General features: G+C 35.4%; 1 protein-coding gene across 1 annotated transcript; it reads left to right on the forward strand.

Moving 5' to 3' along the window:
* Positions 1-7,170: 7,170 nt before the first annotated feature.
* On the forward strand, positions 7,171-19,713 carry LOC140143663 (protein Wnt-8a-like). The gene is made up of 6 exons (XM_072165479.1): positions 7,171-7,465; positions 7,910-7,946; positions 16,615-16,744; positions 16,995-17,120; positions 17,394-17,536; positions 17,835-19,713. The coding sequence occupies exons 1-6, from the start codon at positions 7,389-7,391 to the stop codon at positions 18,366-18,368; spliced, it is 1,047 nt and encodes a 348-aa protein (XP_072021580.1). The 5' UTR covers positions 7,171-7,388; the 3' UTR covers positions 18,369-19,713.
* Positions 19,714-22,444: the final 2,731 nt, after the last annotated feature.

The raw sequence follows: 22,444 nt of genomic DNA on the forward strand, positions 1-22,444 counted from the left end.
AAAGTTATCGTGAAATTTGAATTTCGTTCTGGTGCACCAGAACGAAATTACAACGTATTGTCTATGGAGCCGTGTAATACACATAATCATGCATAACTCGCAAACGCAATATCGGAATCAAGCAAAATTTTGGGAATATGCTTTTTTCGTGGATATGTACTGAAAAATGTCATAAAAAGAGGATGCTAGGATCACGAAATACTCCTTTAAGTAGTGAAAAATCAATAAAACAGTCAATAAATCCTCTCAATGGAGCATATCTCAATAATGGCACTGGAGACATCCGGGCTCAGTTGTGGTGGATGGTCACGTATGTAGTGCTATGTTTCTGATGGTATAAAAAAGTTATTCTGGGTACAGTTGGGAGGGGGATGTGGCTGTGGATAACAAAGTGCACCTTTTATTTAGCCGCTATGCAACGTTTATTAAGTATTGTTAAAATGAAAAATGATTCATGTAATCTGAATCTGAATATGGTCCAGATTTTTAGCTTAAAGCCTTAATGTACGATCTTTTTTCAGAATATACCTTCATTTTTTCAAAACCAATTTTTTGCCATATTTGTAATACTTACACATCGTCACCCTCATAACCAAAGTGCCTAAGTCATTATTAAATGTTTCTCATTTGCAATTTTGATTTTCTGACTAATAAACCCATAATTAATGACATTTCCAGCCGCATTCTTCATTAACTTGTGGAATTCATCTCTTTTGATGTATTCCACAAGTTAATGAAGAATGCGGCTGAACATTTTATTAATTAGCCTCTGGGTTTATTAGTCAGAAAATCAAAATTGCAAATGAGAAACATTTAATAATGACTTAGGCACTTTGGTTATGAGGGTGATGACATGTTCCAACTTACATCTATGAGCAAACTGTCAAATTTGCCCTATTTGTAGTAAAACGGGATGATTTTCAGTATCATAATTTTCAGATTATGATAATATGTCGGAACGATCGCAAATCTTAGTCTCCTACGAAGCCTGTTTAGTTACGCTCTCCTCTGGAGGGAGCGTAACCAAACCGGCTGCGTAGGAGACTAACTCTGAGGCTACACTCGGCGTCATAATCCAAAAAGTGTGAGATATTTCAACTGATAGAGGGGAAGTTTATGATGTTGTTTCTTTGCAAATCTCCAATGTTTTTTCGCGTCCAAATGTTTTGGAAACTTTCATAATGATTGCATAATTTTGGAAAAAAAAGTAAAAATTTAAAAAGATCGTACATTAAGGCTTTAAACATGTTTTTCACTTAAAATACTTTTTGGACACAATAACACAAGTTTCATATTGTAAAAAACTCCAGATCAAGTCTTCCAGATTCTTTAATCTGGAATCTGGAAGAACTGATCTGGAGTTGTTTCAGTTTTTATGGAGATCATATTGTGATATATAATTATTTATTACCAAATAAGGTTGAAAACTGTTTATTGTTTTGTGTTACTTATGTATAAATATGGGTACATTTGTTGTTATTTGGATCAAAATTAACAATAAAATAAAATGTCCCTGGATATGAAAGTGCTACACACAATTTAAGTGTTTGCTTACATTCTTCCAGTGTAGTTAGCCTCGATAAGCGTCTTCCATGACATTGCAGCTGCTGCCGTCTACCGTGAGATAGACAGCATGCAGAAACCAATGAAATTCAGCGCTAACAAGCTAACTTGAATGTACAATATTCTGGCCAAAACACAAGTTTTGCCACGAAACAAAAGTAAACACTGAGAAATTCAATGATTTTATTCAAAAAGTTCCAAAATTTGGTATAAGTCTTTCACTCCTTTAACAGCTGCGAGTTAAGGCCAAACAAAAATATTGTTGTGTTGCCCTCCCCCACCGACCCAAATTTTGACAAATTTCACTTGTGTTTAAACAACTTGTGTCATATACTGGCCATATGCACAGCTAGAGGTATATCATCAAGTAACACTTCCCACACATATTATTGCAATATTTTGCACAATGCCCATAATGGACTTGGTAATTTGTAAGAAGACTCCACATTACATTCTTGTCCAAGAAGAAATCATCAAAAGGTGTTAAACAGAAAATTAACTTGAAGAGGGCGAGTTGTCTCAAAATGAAGAATAAGATAAATAAAATGGTGCATGTGCGATAAAAACATGAAGGATGGCTTGTTTCTGATGATGGGAAAGGCAAAGTACCGTATTACATAATAATTACAGCCCGCTTTCTTTTCACATCATTATTTTCATATGAGTAGATTTCGGGATATGGGGGAGGGGTAAATCCCCGATATTAAAATTTGAGGGTGGCACTTTTAAATGACACTCCATATGTCGAGTATAGCGCTAGCAACCTCAAACCTGTTTCACCGCATTTAAGTATTTTTAAACATTTTTCTTCCCTTTCTTTGTTTGATAATATTTTTGCCACCCTTCTTCTACTTTCCCTTCCTTTTTTCCGCCCAAATCTTAAAATGGGAACAAAATAACAAACGTAAAGATCAATATAGGATATCAAGAAAAAAATCATCGTGTGCATTAATTATCGTCCTTCCAAAACAATATAACAATTGTTGTAAAAGCGTATTTCTCTATATTTGGTTTACAAACAATATGAATGAATCCTCAATTTACTCAATGACTATCAATTTTCATATCTAATCTAATCTGCACTGATTTCACAATGAATATCAGCAATTCCAGGCATATGTTACCATATACACCATGATTCTATTTTTTTTAAATGAAAATAACGCATTTTGCATTAACATTTGCAGGTTACCTATAATAGGAAACAAATTTGGTATTTTTAGCCTAACAGGTATATTATTTTTCTTGTAAAAAAAAAATGCTTCTTTAGATTCCTCACATACAAAAAGTCAAATTGCACAAAAATAATCAACAATTATTAATATTATCATGATTATTGAGGCGATGACTTTATCTTCATATAAACAAGTCATTGTTATTATTGCGACAAAAAAGCCCAACTATGCCTACCAAACATACTGTTGCATATTTATGTATGTATATTTATTTATATAAAAGCCAATAACAAGTACGATTTGTAAATGAATGACAGATACTTGGCCTTGGTTTTTCAAAATTTCTGCAACTTGCTTGTCAATCACGGACTAATTATCACAAGGGATTTAAATACCACGGCACATCTTACGCGGTGTCCTAAATCCTATTACCGTAATTTCCGGAATATAAGCCGCGCTTATACGTTATTTTTGGAGCCAACAAAGTCAGTGCGGCTTATACTGGCGATGCGCGCTTATACAGCAACGTTTGAAGCAGAAAAATACATAAGAAAAAAAAAAAAAAAGCGACTCGACCGAAAGTTGAAGGCGGGATGTTTGAACTCGAAGGAATCAATACTGTAAAAGCATCCATTTTTTAGATGATTCAGATCTTTCTCAAAAATATATACAATCTTTCTTTAATTATTAGTAGGCATATCACCTCAAAAATAATCGCAGCAGAAACATGTTATTTAATGTTCTTACATTATTGAGCTTTGTTAAAGCATCAAAAATCAAAAAACAGAATTGAAATCGGTCAATGCATTGTGACGTAGTGTCAATTTAAAGATGCTCGTAGATGGAATGAAATCCTGCCACAAATGGCTGTAATGACAAAATTGGCACATTTTAAGATTTTGAAGGTATATTTGGACGCTTGCTTGAAAAAGCAGCGTTAATTTAAATATCACATGTTAAATGCATATCTTTCCTGACTTCGTTACAGAAAACAAAATTTAAAAAATCTATCATTGAATAATTATAATAAATTAACCAAATATACTATTTTAGCAATTTCGGCCAATCTGCAGACAAATTAAATCTCAACAAATGACTAAGTTCAGCTAATTAATATGCAAAATTGATGCCAATAGAAAACCGTACATGATATAAAGGTGCGGGTTTTTTTGCACACATATGTATACAAAGTTCTTTCAATTGATAACAAAAAATACACAAAAAGTAATTAATTATGCAAATTAGGTAATTACAGCTAATTATGTATTTATGATATTATTATGCAAATTAGGCATGAGTAATTTTAGGTTTTTTTTCAATATTTAATGAACGTCTGTTCATTCATCATAAATTTTTTTAAAGTATGATCCTGTTATGAGGTTGAATAAATGAACTGCAGTTAATTATTTAAAAACAATACAAAAAAATTAAAAGTTTGACATTTTGACGGTGTCTGGAATATATTTATCAATTTTACTGTAAACATGGTATGTGTCACCATTACTCAAAGCCAAGTCCGAAAAGTAAAAATTTAAATTCAGTTGCAATGAGACTTTAAATTAACATTTTGTCATCTGGATTAACATGGGAGGATAATCGGTAAAAGCAAAAGCCATTTTACTGTACCGCGTATACAAAAATAGTATGGCCTTGGACACACACAATGGCTTAGAGCTATTGTGGTTTGGAAAATTACTCCCTAAAAATATCATTGATTAATGTTTTGCTTCAACTAGTTTTAGGGAAGTGTTTCATTCGTTGTCGACGGAATTAATTTACATGCTGAGAAAGATTAGTATTTCAGCTAAATGGTGGTAGTTCCTTTACTTCAATAGGCCTATATTTACTGATTTATGAGCGATCTTCAAAAATCCATAAAAACAGGCAGTAGCTCTTAAACAAAACAATTTTTTTTATTTAAGGACCCGATGTTAGCCTCGGAAAGGCTTCACACACCATATATTAAAAATTTAAACAATTTGGATAAATGAAGCATATGAAGAAATTCATTTATCGACATGGATGTTTTCTAAAATTGGCCAAATTTGAAGCGTGCCCTTTTCAATTCACTGTTATGCTTGCATGCACAGTGTAGCAGAATTATTGTGCAGCCACTGTGACATACCTATTATTAGATTTATCTTTGTTTCTTTGGATTTTTTTCTTTTAAAATTGAGATAAATGTTATATATTGAAGGTCAGAATTGACAGGGAAACTTTCTTTCTTTTTTTGTTTTGCACGGTGAGCACGGTGGCCTAGCGGAACGGGCACTGACTCATAATCGGAAGGTTGCGGGTTCGAGCCCCGGCGACGTCATCGTGTTGTGCCCTTGAGTAAGGCACTTTATCTCGATTACTCCTCTCCACCCGGGTGTTTAAATGGGTACCGGCATTCTTATTGCTGGGAAAGTAACAGACTCGCTGTAGAGGAGGTGTAGCGATCCCCCTATAGCAACATTACATGGAGGAGTCTGGCCCAATCGCCAATGAAAGAGGGATGGGCACTCCGATCACTGTTTATACAGGATCGTCTCCTTTACCTAGAAATTAAGGGAACAATGTGATTAATAAAAACTAAGATAGGAATCTACTCTTTATTCAAATCACATACCGTATTATTGCTTTAATTTGTCTGCGCGAATAAGAAATTAAACGAGACATTTTAAAGGTGGTTTCATAAGAAAGAAAGGTGGTCTGGTTGTCCATTCTGCCCATCAACTTGCCTGTCAATCACGGATTGAAATACACATCTTACACGTTGTCCTAATCCGCTTAATATGCCGAAAGTTGAAGGCGGGATGTTTGAACTCTAAGATGTCAATAATGTTAGCGTCCAGCCAGGAACTGGAAAAAGCACTTTGCTGTCAATTCAATTTAGTTCAATTTTATTAAGGGGGTACTACACCCCTCGATAAATTTGTGTCTATTTTTGCATATTTCTCAAAAACTAATAACACAGTGGTAACAAAAGTTATGTATATTATAGGGGCAAGGAATCCAATTACTACACTGGAATTTCAGTGACCCAAGACAAGCGGTTTGTTATTTATGATCAGAAATAAGGTACCGCTAGGATGTACCTCGTTTCCTATCATATATACTGAACCGCTTGTCTTGAGTCACTGAAATTTCAGTGTAGTAATTGGATACCTTGCCCCAATAATAAACATAACTTTTGTTACCAGTGTGTAATTATTTTTTGAGAAAAATGCAAAAAATAGTCACAAATTTACCACATGGGTGTAGTACCCCTTAACATTATATAAAATATAGAAATCACATTCATAGCAGGAAAAGGATGATTGCTAATAACACCACACACACACACACACACACACCCCACACACATATAACATTTATAATAATGATAGCAAGAATATATCACATGTTCAATTGTTTTTATTTTTCATAACGAATCAAACGGTCGGGATCAAACGTTTATATAATATGATTGGAATGGAACAATTGAATTAAGAAGCGAACCAGGAACTGGAAAAATCACCTTGCCGTCACTTCAATTCACAACATGAATACATACAGAAATAACATAACATGCATAGCATTGTAAAAGCATGATATATATATAAGTAGACCTGCATTGCAAAACAGCAGAGCAACACTTAATATACACTTGAACACTGAATAAACACTTATATATTTTGTACAGTAAAAGTATAGGGGGTTAATTAATTTATAAACAAGTGTTTATTAAGTGTTGATCTGCTGTTTTTGCAGATAGTAATAATTATTAGGTTTTAATACAATCAATCAATGATTGATTGATTGATGATATTAATAATAATACAATATTATTTATCCCATGTTAAAAAAACCCAAAAAACAGCGATTGTATTCATTTTCCAGAACGAATTAAATATTTCAGGCGGCGTAGGAAGCGCAACACGTGACGTACGAGGCTGGCGAAGATACAGGGCTGACAGCCCCATTCAAAATACACGGTTAGCAATTACAAATGGAAAATTAACATACCTGCAGTGTGGTACATCGTCGTACCCCGACGGTTTTAGAGTAAGATAATTTTGCTTTTACACCACATAACAAATTTAGAATTGTTTGTGAAGATTTCATGATTATGTGTTAATCCAATGGCGACCTCAAAAATGCCGATATCGCATCCACCATCATCTGAAATATTTAAACTTAAAACATAAATTTTTCTACATATAAATTTCGGTTTTAAGCTCTCGATTAGGTATATTGCACACCCGCGTCAATTATTTCATATTTCCCACAAGTTCGATTAGATGAAATATTCAATGTACTACTTTACACAAGGAAATACGCAGGCGCGTTTCGATCGTTCCTTTCTTTTCCGTCTCAATGAACTAGAGAGGAAATGGCGCGGCGCACTGTGGGCGCGGCAGCCGACGTTTGATGTTGATTGTCTTTTAGGCACACGCAAAGGAAGTTATTTCAATACATATATGGGTCGATCCTCTTATGAAATTCAACTGCAAGTTCTTTTCAACGTCATAATTGCTTTAGCTACCGTCAGAACAACATCTCATCTCGCTTTAATACTGTGTTCTTTAATAATATTTGTTGGAGTAATACTTTGATATTGGAAATTGGAATATACCCTTAACATAGTCGATAGCTTGAATATAACTCTGCGGAATACTCTTCATCATGTTTCGTCAAGTTGCTGCAGTTATGTATTGTTGTTTGCTATCTGCGATGCAGGTACATTGCTTCATTAATGGCTGGTAAGTATTTTACAAAAAATTCTTTATTTTACAGTTTTCTTGGAGTTAAATAATTGTAATTTTGTAAATTTTTATTATACATCTAGTAGTTCTCCAAGTACTTTTTCAGGATTGACAAGTTAGGAATGCATCTTACGTGCGTCTAAAAACATATATTTCTTATTAGTTATTTAAAATACACGCATACTGATTTTATTTATTAAAAACAGTACACTTATAAGTGGGAAAATTTCTGAATGTAAAAATTGTTATTAGGGAATCTTTAGTCACATATGACATTGTTTATGTTGATGATTGCTTTAATTAAATTATATATGCATTTAATATCTATATCGTGACGGTTGATACAAAGCAAATATAAAGAATTGAGTAGTTTGAAAGCTGTATAGCACAGTATTGAGTATAAGTTTGAAAAGATTGTTTTCTTTTCTAATTATTTGACAGGTCACAAGCAACTAATCTACTGTTAGCTGGTTCAAAGGTAAGAATTGTTGTCGTTCTGTTTTTCCCGAGAGTATTAAAATCGACTGTTTTCTCGTTAGAATGTAGGCTAACTAAGGTTGTGAATAATTTACCCATAAGTCTAAGTCTGTTTAATCGAAATAAAGTTTCACTCGATGGGGGAAATTACAAATTCTGAATCTTGGTGATATTAAAAGGAAACGTACGATGTCATCATGACGTCACTTTTGCATACCATATACGGTGCTGGTTGACTTAATACTTGGAAAAGGCTTAGAATGACAATTGCCAAGTTTTTAGGTCGATATGGGGTTGTTAATTTTCATGGCGGTAAACTTGGTAATGAATTTGGGACGTCATTATCTAATTAGTCTCATGGTGGGTCTGTTCATGAAAGGACTGACTCATCGATATTGATTGCTTACTCTATTGGCATCGATCAATCGATCTAGTCTTGCTGCATTTGCTTATTGGATCAGGAAATTCTTTTATGGCCTATGCCTATTGCTTTATTAATAAAATAAATAAATGAATCAAACCTGATTGCATACCATTACTTGCTTCATAGGATTATTTATATTTATTTCGGACCCCTTTTTAATGCTTGATTAAGTTGATTTGATTTTTGAATTTTTGCTTGTATTTTTCTCTGATTGAAGAAACTAATTTGACACGTTTTAGATCAGGAAATTATTTTATTTTATTTTATTTTATTTTACAAATTCGGCTAAAATACATCAAAAAGCAAAGTAAAATTACGCAATACATACAAAAGGAAACAAAAGTAAAATAGACCCAATGGGCTAGCCAGGAAGAGTCAGAAGCATCAAGACACTGTCACCAAAAGGTGTGACTCCTCCAACCCATTGGGGCAATTACATAAAAATATATACTATTGCACTGTTTAAACACATTGTGTGTACATCCACATCACAAGGATGCACCCGCCAGCCATCACACGTGTCTCCCCCACCTACCAGCCAAGAACAAAAACCAGACCCATGCCACGTGGAGGCCACTCCAGATCATCCCCAAGCCACATTGCCTACATGAAGGAATACAGAAAACATTCCCAAACCAGGCAACCCGGGGACGACCCCAAGCGACCGGGACCCGGACGAGTCCGGCATCCACCCAAGGCCAACAAATGAAAAGAGGCACATGCAGCAGCCGACAAGCCCACCCTCCCGATATGGATGTACACATTATTACATTATTACAAGATGGAAATCTGCTCAGTGACCCCTACCTATCAGACACATGGATTTACCCCCCCCTCCCCGGCCACCAGAACCCAACCAACCCACCCAGCAACACCCCACCCCACCCACCAGACCAACACAGGCCACACTCTAAATTACAAGGATTAAAAATAAATCCTTAAGACCGTAGTTAGGGACCAATCAACTCTAGATCCAAAATAAATCTTATAGATTTGAATTTTAAATCCAAAAGATTTAATTTTAAATCTTAAAGATTCAATTTTAAATCCAACACTTGATCGGTCCCCAATCACAGTCCCTTGGGATCCATTTTAAATCCCTGAAATTTAGAGTGCATGAAGATGGATAAAGTAGGTCACTGAGCAGAAAACCGAGACAACAAAATTTAAGAGTCCTGCTCTTCAGTACTATTATTTACTAAATAAGTTTTCAAATGTTTTTTAAAAGACTTTGTGCCCATGTACAAAATAAAATGATCCTTTACAGAATTTGGCAAACCAGCCCACAGGCGAGGGAAATTTACCGCAATGGTAAATTTGAAACTGTCAGTTTTGGGTGTGATATTATGATTAAAAACTAAGTTTTCTGAGTGACGTGTGTTTACAGACCAATTGCCGAAACCAAAAGCGTTACAATTTAATATACAAGTACAGGCAAAACAGATAGACAAATATTTCCTTCTGTTGTTAAGATCCATGATGTTGAGTTGTTTGAGACGTTCCCCATATGATTGATCCCCCGCCGTTGACCCAATATGAACCAGGTGGCACGACGTTGAATAGTTTCAGGGTGCTAATGTGATTTTTGCGATAAACAAACCAAACTGGGGAACAGAAATCAATAATAGGTAAAACAAGGGAACGATACAGCGTAAGGAGGATATTTGTATGGGCGGAGCCATAGGCGGAGAGCCATACTTTAATTTTGTTTTGCAATATTTGTTCGCACGTTTAAGGGTTTATCTAGCCACTGTGTAGATTGAAAGTTGCAGGGTATATAGTATGTAATCGAATGAAGAAGTAGATAGATTTTCTATAATAATATGTGTTCAGGAGAGGAGATATTTAAAAAAAAAAAAAACACCCAAGTCCGTCAAATGCACGAATAAGAATACGTGTATAGTATAGGCCTATCCACCATTGGGGAATTGCCGCAGCTGATTAGAGTCGTTCATTTCGTGCGGTACATGATTAGAGTCGTTCATTTCGTGCGGTAAATAGCGGGCAATGGGTGTATTTTTTTTTTTTTGCTTTTGTGTGGTTTTTTGGAAACACTCGCGTTCGCTATAAAGTCGTTAATTTGTTTGCGCAGACCTAGTCTCCTACACAGCCAATTTGTGTCGGGCGATCCAAACAAACATCGTGATAGCCACATACAGTCTGGCCCGAGGCACAGACTATCAAGTGTTTGTTTACCAGTGACCTTCAATAAAATCGATACTGTAGTACAAACATGCTATATACAGGGTGTCCCTGAAAGAACTGTATCGTCAGAAACTTAATTGTTTGGGTATTTTAACGCCACAACTAAACAAAACTAAATACTTGGTGTGGTTGAGCAACAAATCAGCTATCACATACTTTTTGAATTTTGACAAAAAGACGAAATATTAAGATTAGAAATTTAATAACGTGGCATAATCACTGCGCATCATAATTTTTACTTCATTTACTGTATAAAACATACATCTTTTGACTCATTATGACATCAGATTTTTTTTCTTTCTTGAGAAACAAAAAAACTTCCAAACCTTACAAAGAGTCAAAAATTTACAAGATTAAATTTTTTTATTTTGGTATAACAATTTAGGGAATTTTGTTTTTGTTTGTTAACGTTTGTTTTAATACGCAATCACTCTGGCACACAAAAAAAAAAAAAAAATGAAAACTTTAATCTCAACATTTAATTTTGAGCATGGAGAAAGGAAATCATAATTTCCCTCCCGTTTCTCCCCATTTTCCCCTTCTGTTTTTCTTCTCTTTTTTTCATTTTGCTTTTCACCTTTCCACATTTTTTCTTCTCAGACAACCCTTATTTACCAAAAGTAATCAATTTTATTTAATTTATGACGACACAGCATTCTCTCATCCCTGTCTAGCCCCGCTCCAAAGGTTTGACCTGGTTGTTAAACCGGCGCAGGCCAGATGTCAGAACTACAAATCAAATGCAGCAAGGTAGAGGTTGTAATATCGTGCACATAGCTACCTTGCTGTGTATAGTGAACAGAGCACGTGTATTTTGCTCACTGGCAATTGATACAAACAGAAGGTTTGATAAATGGAACAGTATGAATGGATCATTTTCGAAGTTTATGTTGTGATGAAGTTTGGAAGTCAACATGTGCGATGATGCCGAGTATTAGGGAACAAACCAAAAGATCAATGACGTCCTATAAACGAAACTAGTTTCGTTTAGGGGTGAGGTGGTAAAAATACATACTCGATTACGTTTGTACAAAACCATCGGTCTGAAGAATGTGTCATTATTATTATTATGTCAAAATTTTCAACATTTCATTATTACGTTTCTGGCAGGGAGGAGGGGTCGGCTGAGAAAAGAAACTAGTTACGTTTATAGGACGTCATCGATCTTTTGGTTTGTTCCTTATAGGGTCTACAGGGGTTTTAACAACATGGTGTATCGCCTAAACTTGGTCAGTTGTATTTTGTAGTTGATGTTCTTACAGAGCTGAATTGACTTCGGGGTCATCCAAGGTCACCCAGGGTTCATCTGAGGTTAAATGACTAAAAACTGTCATATGGGCACGAAACTTGGTGGGTATAGTCAACACTTAAGAGTAAAATTTTTGGAAGGTCATTTCGGGGTCATCCGAGGTCACCCAGGGGCATCTGAGGTCAAATTACTAAAAGTGTTATATGGGCACGAAACTTGGTGGGTATAGTCAACATTTAGAGTCAAATTATTGGAAGGTCATTTCGGTGTCATCCGAGGTCACCCAGGGGTCATTTGATGTCAAATTACTAAAAACTGACATAAGGTGGCTGTGTACTCTCAGACATGCATGTAGGAAAAGTGCAATAACTTTGTAATTATTCGCGCAAAACATATAAAAGTATACATTTTATGAAGGCAAGACATCAATAAATCTTAATATAAATACAGATTTGGGGTAAAAACAACAATTTTGAAGAAAATCACAAAAAGTGAGTTTTTGGCAATATTTGTTAGGTACATCATAACAAAAAACACTCTTTCCAAAATATTTTATTTTGTTTTTAGCTCAATCTTTAAGATATATAAGGCATCAAAATGAACTTTTTAAAATTCAAAAACGCCTATTTGCACAAAATGATGCCCAAAATCGGAAATAGACCAAAATATAAAAAATGAGAAAACCGTTTCTTGAGTCGATCATGCTTTTTACGATGATCATATTTGCTTACCTATAGATGCTGTATTAATTGAGTTATCGTGTACCTAAATCGTCATTTTACCGAGAAAATGAACATTGAAATAATGGCCGTTGAAGTTTAAAGTGGTCACATTTTGCACTTTCATCGAATCTCACAGGAGAATGCGACAGTTTTCGTTTTTGTAACTTATATTACGTGAACATCGGGTAAATCCACAGCCCCTTGAGAAGTTTGAGCGAAATCCATTCATAACTTGATATTTAAATCGGGGAAAGAACTTGAAAAACCCACATTTTATCAGCTAAAACGGAGCCATTTTACCACTAGGTTTTTGTGAAATCAGTGCTTCCGTGGTGTTTCCATAAGATGCGCCGCGCATGCAGATAAGCGTCGCGTATGCGTCGCGTATTTATGCGTTAACAAATTGCGCGATACGCAACGCGATGAGTTGTTGCGCGCGTGTACCTTGCTGGTACAACAAAGATTTTCTTTCCTTTTCAATTTCAAACACGAGTGGAATAGTGAAATAAAATCCTTAAAATATTGCAGTTGGAGTTTACAAATCTGGATTTTCATTCCTTGTATTTCATGTATTTATAAAAAACATAACAAGGTACAAACATATCATAAAAACTCAATTTTGAGAAAGAAACAATGGCTAGAGTACACAGCCGCGATAACAGCATGACATTTGGTGAGTACAGTCAACATTAAGAGTCAAATGTTTGGAAGGTCATTTTGGGGTAATCCAAGGTCACTTAGGGGTCATCTGAGGTCAAATGACTAAAATATGTCGTATGGGCATGAAACTTGGTGGGTACAGTCAACATTGCTAGGAAACTGTCTATACATACACAAACTTGCAACACACGGCTCGGGTTGTTTTGGTAAAGCAATACCAACACCTGTTGTGAACTCGACACCACGAGGGGATATCCCATATCCCAACCCGTGCTCTGGGCATCTTGTAAAACATAAACATTACACAGCTGTGCGGCCTATTACATTTCCTTATACATTGGTATGCGGTGTTCTGTGATATGAACGGAGGAAATTCACTCAAAGAATGTGCTGAAAGTGGAGGGAATATATCTGATATCATACCATCCACTCCAGCAATGAGAATCCTTGGGAGCACACGACAGGGAACACACAGAACTGTCAGACCACCTGTGAATATAACACCAATAAGTGTGTTATCAGACCACCTGTCAAGTTGATATATGTTTGTAACCAATGTATAAGTGTGTTATCAGACCACCTGTCAAGTTGATATATGTTTGTAACCAATGTATAAGTGTGTTATCAGACACTTACAGTGATAATGAGGGGGTACAATTATACAAGTTGAATACAGGGAACACACAGAACTGTCAAATCACCTGTAGTGATAATGAGAGGGTACAAGTTGATATATGTTTGTAACCAATGTATAAGTGAGTTATCACACTCGTTGGGCTGCGCCCAACTCGTGTGATAACATACACATATTATTTCCTTCTTTAATCACCTCACACTCCCCATCCACCATCCAGGCTTCGCCCATACAGGGTTCTGAAAAGAAACTCTCATTTAAACACAACCACTACCATACCATCACCCAACAACCTTACACACCAACCGCGTATGCCGAAAACCGCGCAACCCGAGAACCGCTCTAGTTTGATTTTGATTTCCAACCACAGTTCTAAGAAAACCTAACAATCTATTGCACTTTTTGGTTACATAAGATACATGTACATTCCATGTGAGGTCAGAAGAAATCTGAACCCCAAGAAGACGAAGACTGTTAGCTTGAGAAAGCTTAGTATTTGACACAAGATAAATTGGAGAAGGCTTATTTTTACGACGGGTAATACACATAACCTGACACTTTTGGGGATTTAGTTGGAGAGCATTATTCTCTGACCACCAGTGAAGTGTAGTAAGATCATTCTGAAGAATTTTAATATCAGAATCATTGGTAATTGTGCGAAATAAAAAGGTATCATCAGCGTATTGAAAAATCTTGGAGCAGAGGTGAAGATGGAGGTCATTGACATAAATATTAAAAGCAGTGGCCCCAACACCGACCCTTGGGGCACACCTGAGAGGACAGAAACAAAATTGGACATTTGACCACGGAAAACAACCCTCTGCTTGCGGTTGGTAATGAAGGAAGAGATCCAGCTTAGGAGTGGACCCCTAAAACCATAAGTGCGATGCAGCTTTGCCAAAAGAACTGTATGCGAAATAGAGTCAAAAGCGCGACTGTAATCAACTGAAACTAAGTCAATACGCGGTGTCGGGGATGTACGACGATCCAAAATTTTGTTCCACTCACAAACGGCTTCATTTAAAGCAGTGGTACACGATTTCCCAGGAGAAAATCCATGCTGGTCAGTGTAAAGAAGACCGTTATACAAAAGATGATTACGGATGTGGTCAGAAACAATACTCTCCAACATTTTGACAATAATTGATGTAAGTGCAATCGGACGATAATTTTTGAAATCACTCCTATCACCTTTTTTATACACAGGAACAATATTAGCGGTCTTCCAACATGAAGGAAGATTACCAGTTGAAATGGATATGTTAAAAATGCGAGTGAGAACAGGGCAGATGAGGTTTGCACACAATTTGAGCATACGACATGAGATTTCATCAGGACCAACTGCCTTGTCAGGGAGAGACTCCTGAGTTTTTAAAAACCATGTCATCAGATATTTTAATATGACTTATGGTGGGGACATCAAGAACAGGAGAAGTTACCTCCCTGACATGACTGGAATTGGTAAAATAACTGGCAAATAAGTGATTGAAACCATTTGCAATTTCAGACGGGTTGGATGATTGAATACCATCAATGACAAAAGAACAAGAATCTGGCTCAGCACGTTTAGAGCGAACAAATGACCAGAAACTTTTTAAGTTATCATTTTTGGCAAACTTAACTTCCCAGTGAGAATTGTAGGCTTGTTTCTTAGCATAGGTAAATTCATTATTCAACTTACGATAAGTTTCCCAATCAGCTTGTCTGTCACTACGTTTAGCTTTATGATAAGCTTTCTGTTTTTAGTACTCATACGCTTCAGATCATGAGAAAACCATGGTTTAAATTTACGTTTTTAGTAACCTTAGGTATACATTTATCTATATAAGAGAAAAAAGTCTCTGTGAAGGAGTTCCAGACCCGATCAATGGGCCAGTCATCTTTGAAAACATTGTACCAGTCAATATTTGAAACCAGATAATTTAATTGCTCTACATCAGCGCGATCATATTGATAAAATGTTCTGCGAAGGTTGGGTAAACCCCGTGGTTTCCCTCTAATTTTAAAAGTTACCATATGATGGTCCGAAGTAGCAAGTTTCTCAGTTACTTGAACATCAAACACTTGATCAGATCTTGAAGCGAACACAAGGTCGAGCATCGAGGGAGGACCATTTTCTGGCGTGCGTGTGTAATCGTTGACCAGCTGATGAAGACCAAAATGTCAGAGATGGCAGTGAGCTTTTCATAGAAATTGCTATTGGGAATGCGATTAGGTCCAAAATTTACATTGAAATCACCAAGAAGCAAGGTACCGGCAAAACGCTCAGGGTGAAGGTTTGCAATAGTTTCCTCGAGACAATCGAGAGCTTCCATATCCCTGGGTTGCGGGCGATAAAAAGCCCCACACAGCCATCGTTTATTTGCTATGCAGATTGAAGCCCAAACAGATTGTGATGAAGTGTTCGGGTAACTGTGCCGAGATGTTAATTCAACTGGATCCAAATTTGGAGAGAGGGCAAGCAGAACCCCACCTCCATTAGTGTTTCTGTCATTTCTAAAAATAATATAGTCATTAAGTACAGATGAGCTGGGTATATGAGAATCTAACCATGTTTCGGCTATACCAACAATTTGAAATCCACGAGTATAGACATAAGTCTGCAAATCCAACAGTTTGTTTTTAACACTGCGGGTATTCAAAAAAATACCAGAAATACTCTGGGAACAGTGAGGCACCCTTTCCGACATCGCTTAACATTGCGAAACATTGCGAAACAAGAAATGAATAGAAAGAACTGATATTCACATACTTGCCTTGTTATCTCTTCCACAGACCTATTTGTCTTATTCTGACAGCATAGCAGCCGGAGCAGGCCACGCCATGTCGGAGTGTAAACATCAATTCAAGTGGGATCGATGGAATTGTCCCGACAACTCGCTGTCGTTATTCACCGAATTGAATCGTAAGTTGATTTTACCTGCAATTTAAGAGTGATAAATATATGTAAAGAAACTTTTCAGTTAGTTACGAATATTTATGAAGTAGCATTTCGTCCACGATAGGACATTTTACCAAGGATGCTTTTCACTCAGATACTTGAATATTTAAAGTTAACGAAAGATTATATGTTTTCTTTTGCTGAAAGGCAAATGTTAAGTTTATTCCACTTAATCATGTTAATGATTTGTTGTTTTGTTTTTCCATCTATACAGCGACTCGTGAGATGTCTTTCATTCATGCCATCAACACTGCCGGAATTATGTTTACATTGACCAAGAATTGTAGTCTGGGTGACTTCACCAAATGCGGATGTGACAACAGCAAAGTCGGACAAATGGGTAAGAAAATTATTGATATCAATATGTCGGTTTGTAACTTTGCAATGCTGTCATAACGACTGGTAAAATGTGACTCTTTACTTTAATTAAAGTTATTTTGGATGATGGTTCTTGAAACAGATTAGAAGTGCATACAATTTTGGACTTGTACTACATGGCTTTACAGATTTGTTTCGTAAAAGCCATTAGGCCATTCAGGGGTAAATTCCAGCAACTTTTTGTCCATTAAATGTTATTCTAAACTAATATTTTGTTTGTTTTTCCCTCATTTAGGTGGTGACGACTGGCAGTGGGGTGGTTGTAGTGATAATGTCAATTTCGGCGACAGACTTTCCAAGAATTTCATAGACGAATTAGAAACCGGTGATGATGCAAGAGCTGTCGCCAATCTCCATAACAACGAAGTTGGAAGAAAGGTAAGACGACTAAAACATCTTTTGGAACTTAACTATGCTATATGTATATATATTTGTTAGCAAACATTTTGATCCGTTTAAAAATTAGCATGTGTGTATGTCGGTGGACGGCAACAAGCAAATTGTGATGTAATATTGATGTTGCTATCTTCGGTAGACGAGAGAGGATGTTAATGTTATGTACCCAAATGAAATTTGAGAGAGATCACAGATCCTGATCAGCCCTTTTAATGTTCATGCGAAGGTTACGATTAATTGTCAATTTCAATGTTTAACGTTTTTCTTATTATTTTGACAGGTTGTTCGTAAGAACATGCAACGACGATGCAAATGCCATGGTGTGTCAGGTAGCTGCTCCGTCCAAACGTGTTGGGACCAACTAGCTGACTTCCGCGTCATCGGATCTATACTCAAGAAGAAATATCTGGATGCCGTCCGTGTAAATTATGTTCGTGGTCAACTCATCAATGGAAAGGTTGCTTCGAGAACTGAAGAAGGAGAAAACAGCGAAGATTCAACTCTTTTGAAAAAGACGAATTTGGTCTACTTGGAGAAGTCCCCTGATTACTGTGACGCAAATTCTACCATCGGTACACGTGGTACGGAAGGCCGTGAGTGTCTGCGAAGTCCAAAAGATGATGCTTCGGTTGACGAACTGGCCTCGTGGGAGCATCACAGTTGCAAGAGACTATGCACTAAATGCGGACTTAGAGTAACGAGGACAAAGATTGTGGTGGAGTCTAGATGTAATTGTCAATTCCAATGGTGCTGCAACGTGAGGTGTGATACGTGTAAATCGGAGAAGACCGTTTATGCCTGCGAGATTTTATGAACTTGAACTGGACAGTTTTGTGCAACTCGTGAATTTTGTGCCATTTTGTGGTACTTGATATGTATTTGACAAAAACGAACATTTAAAGTTACTGCAAGATGCCATTGTACTGCTGCTATGTGAACTTTGATACATTTTTAAATACTCGAACTTTGATGAACTGAAATGTTGTAAAACCACAAGCTAAATGAATAATGATAAACAGGGTATGTCCCTCAAATATGACGACTGCGAGGATGCAGTTAGCCATCAAACACACAATATTTTACAGAGATCATTTGAATTTCAGGTTATATAAAAAAGGTACAAACCCTTGTTATTTTTAACAACATTCAGAAAACATTTTTTGTAAATGTTATTGAACGTTTTTGACTAAACCATTTCAAAAAGAGTATAATAAGCCGGTATTATGTGCCAATAAATGTATACATTGTTTTGAACCACATAATAAATTATTAGGAGATTTGTGTAACAACTAGAGGTAAATAGACTGTACAGGTATATGTAAGTAAATGGTGATATCCCAGCAAAGATAAGTTTTACAAAAGACGTTAATATTTCGGGTAAACGGTTTGAATAACTTTCAAAAGAAATAAATAGTTGAAAAGTCACAAGCTAAATATCATCAACTATGACGACTACAACATGTTGTAATGTGTAGGCAAGCACCGAATGTTTTACAGAAAACGTTCAAATATCGGGTTATACAAAAAGTTTTGATAACATTCAGAAAATAATTTTGAAAATTTAGAGCAAATCATTCTAACATAATGTTATAAATGTTGACCAAATATTTTGAAAACATGTTTGCTAAAAATATTTTGCAATAACACTTAAAAATGTTGTTGAAGTGTTTTTTCATATAAAACGTTTGCGTGACATTTATATAACCCGATATTTAAATGTTATTAAAACGTTTTGACCAAACCAAACCGCGTTTGTATAACAGCTCAAAATGCTTGCTGGGTATATGCTTTTTTTTATTAAGCCATACGCCGGTATTATGTGCCAGTAAATGTATACTATAGAGTCATTGTTTTGAACATAATAATTATCGTGAGATTTTAAAATATTCCCAAAATACATCCGGACTGATTCTATGATGAACAGTAGGTGTAAGGTTTTTTTAAAACCTTACACCTACTGTTAAAACTTCTAGAATAAACGAGCTCTATTGGATTTATAAACGTGTAAGCGAACGTTGTAACTAAGATTTTGTAAATAATATGTAAATATTTTAACAAATATTTTAGGACTGACATGGACTGCACGAGATTGTCGTAGTGTTGTAAACGTGTAGACTTATGACATAAAATTGTACCTTTTGTAAATAGTATGTAAATATGTATATTATAACAAAAACCTATATATTTTAGATACTTAATTTACATTGACTTTGACCATGTGTTTTGTTGCTATTTTTGTATGACATGTGCTTTACGAAATAAAACACAAAATTAATGCAGATATTACATAAAAATTAGCCTCGCTTTCTTTTCGTATCATTATTTTCATATGCGTAGATTTCGGGATATGGGTGAGGGGGTAAATCCCCTGAAATTCAGCGCTAACAAGCTAAGTCACAGCCATTGACTAAGAATGTACATTATTCTGGCCAAAAACACAAGTTTTGCCACAAAACCAAAGCGAACCAATCAATGATTTTAGTCAAAAGATCCAAAATTTGGTATAAGTCTTTCATTCCTTTAACAGCTGCGTATTAAGGCCAAACAAAAATATTGTTATGAAGCCCTCCCCACCGACCCAAATTTTGGAAAAAAAATCTTGAAAAATTTTGAAAAAAAAACTTGCGTCATGTACTGGCCATATGCACGCAACACTTCCCACACACATTATTGCAATATTTTGCACAATGGGCATAATGGACTTGGTACTTTGTTAGAAGTCTCCACATTACATTCTTGTCCAAGAAGAAATCATCAAAAGGTGTTAAACAGAAAATTAACTTGAGGAGGGTGAGGTGTCCAAATGAAGAATAAGATAAATAAAATGGTGCATATGCGATAAAAACATCCTCGAGTATTAGATGAAGGATGGTTTTGAGAGTTCCAGAGTCATGTTTCTGATGATGGGAAAGGCAAAGTACCGTATTACATAATAATTGCAGCCCCGCTTTCTTTTCACATCATTATTTTCATATGAGTAGATTTCGGGATATGGGGGAGGGGGTAAATCCCCCGATATTAAAATTTGAGGGTGGCACTTATAAATGACACTCCATTATGCCGAGTATAGCGCTAGCAACCTAAAACATGTTTCACGGCATTTAAATATTTCCCGCCCTTTCTTTGTTTGATAATATTTTTGCCACCCTGGCCCTTCTTCCTTTTTGCGGCCCAAATCTTATAATTGAAACAATAACAAACGTAAACAGGGTAAAGATCAATATACGATATCAAGAAAAAAATCATCGTGTACATTAATTATCGTCCTTCCAAAACAATGTAACAATCGTTGTAAAAGCTTATTTCTCATATATTTGGTTTATAAACAATATGAACAGGTATATTATTTTTCTTATAAAAAATATGCTTCTTTAGATGCCTCACATACAAAAAGTCAAATTGCACAAAAATAATCAACACTAATTAATATTATTGAGGCGATGACTTTAGCTTCATATAAACAAATCATTGTTATTATCGAGGTATCAATTGCGACAAAATTAAAGCTCAACTAGGCCTATGCCTACAAAACATACTGGTGCATATTTATTGCAATGAATATTATTTATATAAAAGCCAATAACAAGTACGATTTGTAAATGAATGACAGATACTTGGTTATGATTCATTTTATTCTTCTAAATTTCTGCAACTTGCTTGTCAATCACGGACTAATTATCACGACGGATTTAAATACCACGGCACATCTTACGCGGTGTCCTAAATCCTATTATGCCGAAAGTTGAAGGCGGGATGTTTGAACTCGAAGGAATCAATACTGTAAAATCATCCATTTTTTAGATGATTAAGATCTTTCTCAAAAATATATACAATCTTTTTTTAATTATTAGATTTATCTTTGTTTCTTTGGATTTTTTTTTCTTTCTTTTCTTCTAAAATTGAGATAAATATTATATATTGAAGGTCAGAATTGACAGGAAAACTTTCTTTTTTTGTTTTTTTAGAAATTAAGGGAACAATGTGATCAATAAAAGCTAAGATAGGAATCTACTCTTTATTCAAATCACATATTATTGCTTTAATTTGTCTGCGCGAATAAGAAATTAAACGAGACATTTTAAAGGTGGTTTCATAAGAAAGAAAGAAAGAAAGAAAGGTGGTCTGGTTGTCCATTCTGCCCTTCAACTTGCTTATCAATCACAGATTGAAATAGTACATCTTACGCGGTGTTCTAATCCGCTTAATATGCCTAAAGTTGAAGGCGGGGTGTTTGAACTCGAAGATGTCAATAATGTTAGCGTCCAGCCAGGAACTGGAAAAAGCACTTTGCCGTCAATTCAATTCAGTTCAATTTTATTTAACATTATATAAAATATAGAAATCACATTCATAGCCGGAAAAGGATGCTATTGGCAATAACACACATATAGTATTTATAATAATGATAGCAAGAATATATCACATGTTCAATTGTTTTTATTTTACATAACGAATCAAACGCTCGGGATCAAACGTTTATATAATACGGTATGATTGAAATCAAACAATTGAATTAAGAAGCGAACTAGGAACTGGAAAAATCACCTTGCCGTCAATTCAATTCACAACATGAATACATACAGAAATAACATGCATAGCATTGTTAAAACATGATATATATAAGTAGGCCTGCATTGCAAAACAGCAGAGCAACACTTAATATACACTTGAACACTTAATAAACACTGAAGTGAAAGTACAGGGTGTTAATTTATAAACAAGTGTTTATTAAGTGTTGATTTGCTGTTTTTGCAGATAGTAATAATTATTAAGTTTTAACATTTAATTCGTTCTGGAAAATGAATACAATCTCTGTTATTTTTCTTTCATGGGATAATAATAGTAATATTATATCATTATTAGTATTACTATCATATCATCAATCAAACT

This window comes from Amphiura filiformis, unplaced genomic scaffold, assembly GCF_039555335.1.
Source record: "Amphiura filiformis unplaced genomic scaffold, Afil_fr2py scaffold_25, whole genome shotgun sequence".
In the NCBI taxonomy this organism is placed as follows: domain Eukaryota; kingdom Metazoa; phylum Echinodermata; class Ophiuroidea; order Amphilepidida; family Amphiuridae; genus Amphiura; species Amphiura filiformis.

Bases quoted from the DNA above. Each gene is read 5' to 3' on its own strand.
- LOC140143663 (XM_072165479.1), top strand. From the start codon at position 7,389: ATGTTTCGTCAAGTTGCTGCAGTTATGTATTGTTGTTTGCTATCTGCG. The intron at 7,466-7,909 runs GTAAGTATTTTA...ATTATTTGACAG, and splicing joins CATTGCTTCATTAATGGCTG to GTCACAAGCAACTAATCTAC. The intron at 7,947-16,614 runs GTAAGAATTGTT...TCTCTTCCACAG, and splicing joins TACTGTTAGCTGGTTCAAAG to ACCTATTTGTCTTATTCTGA.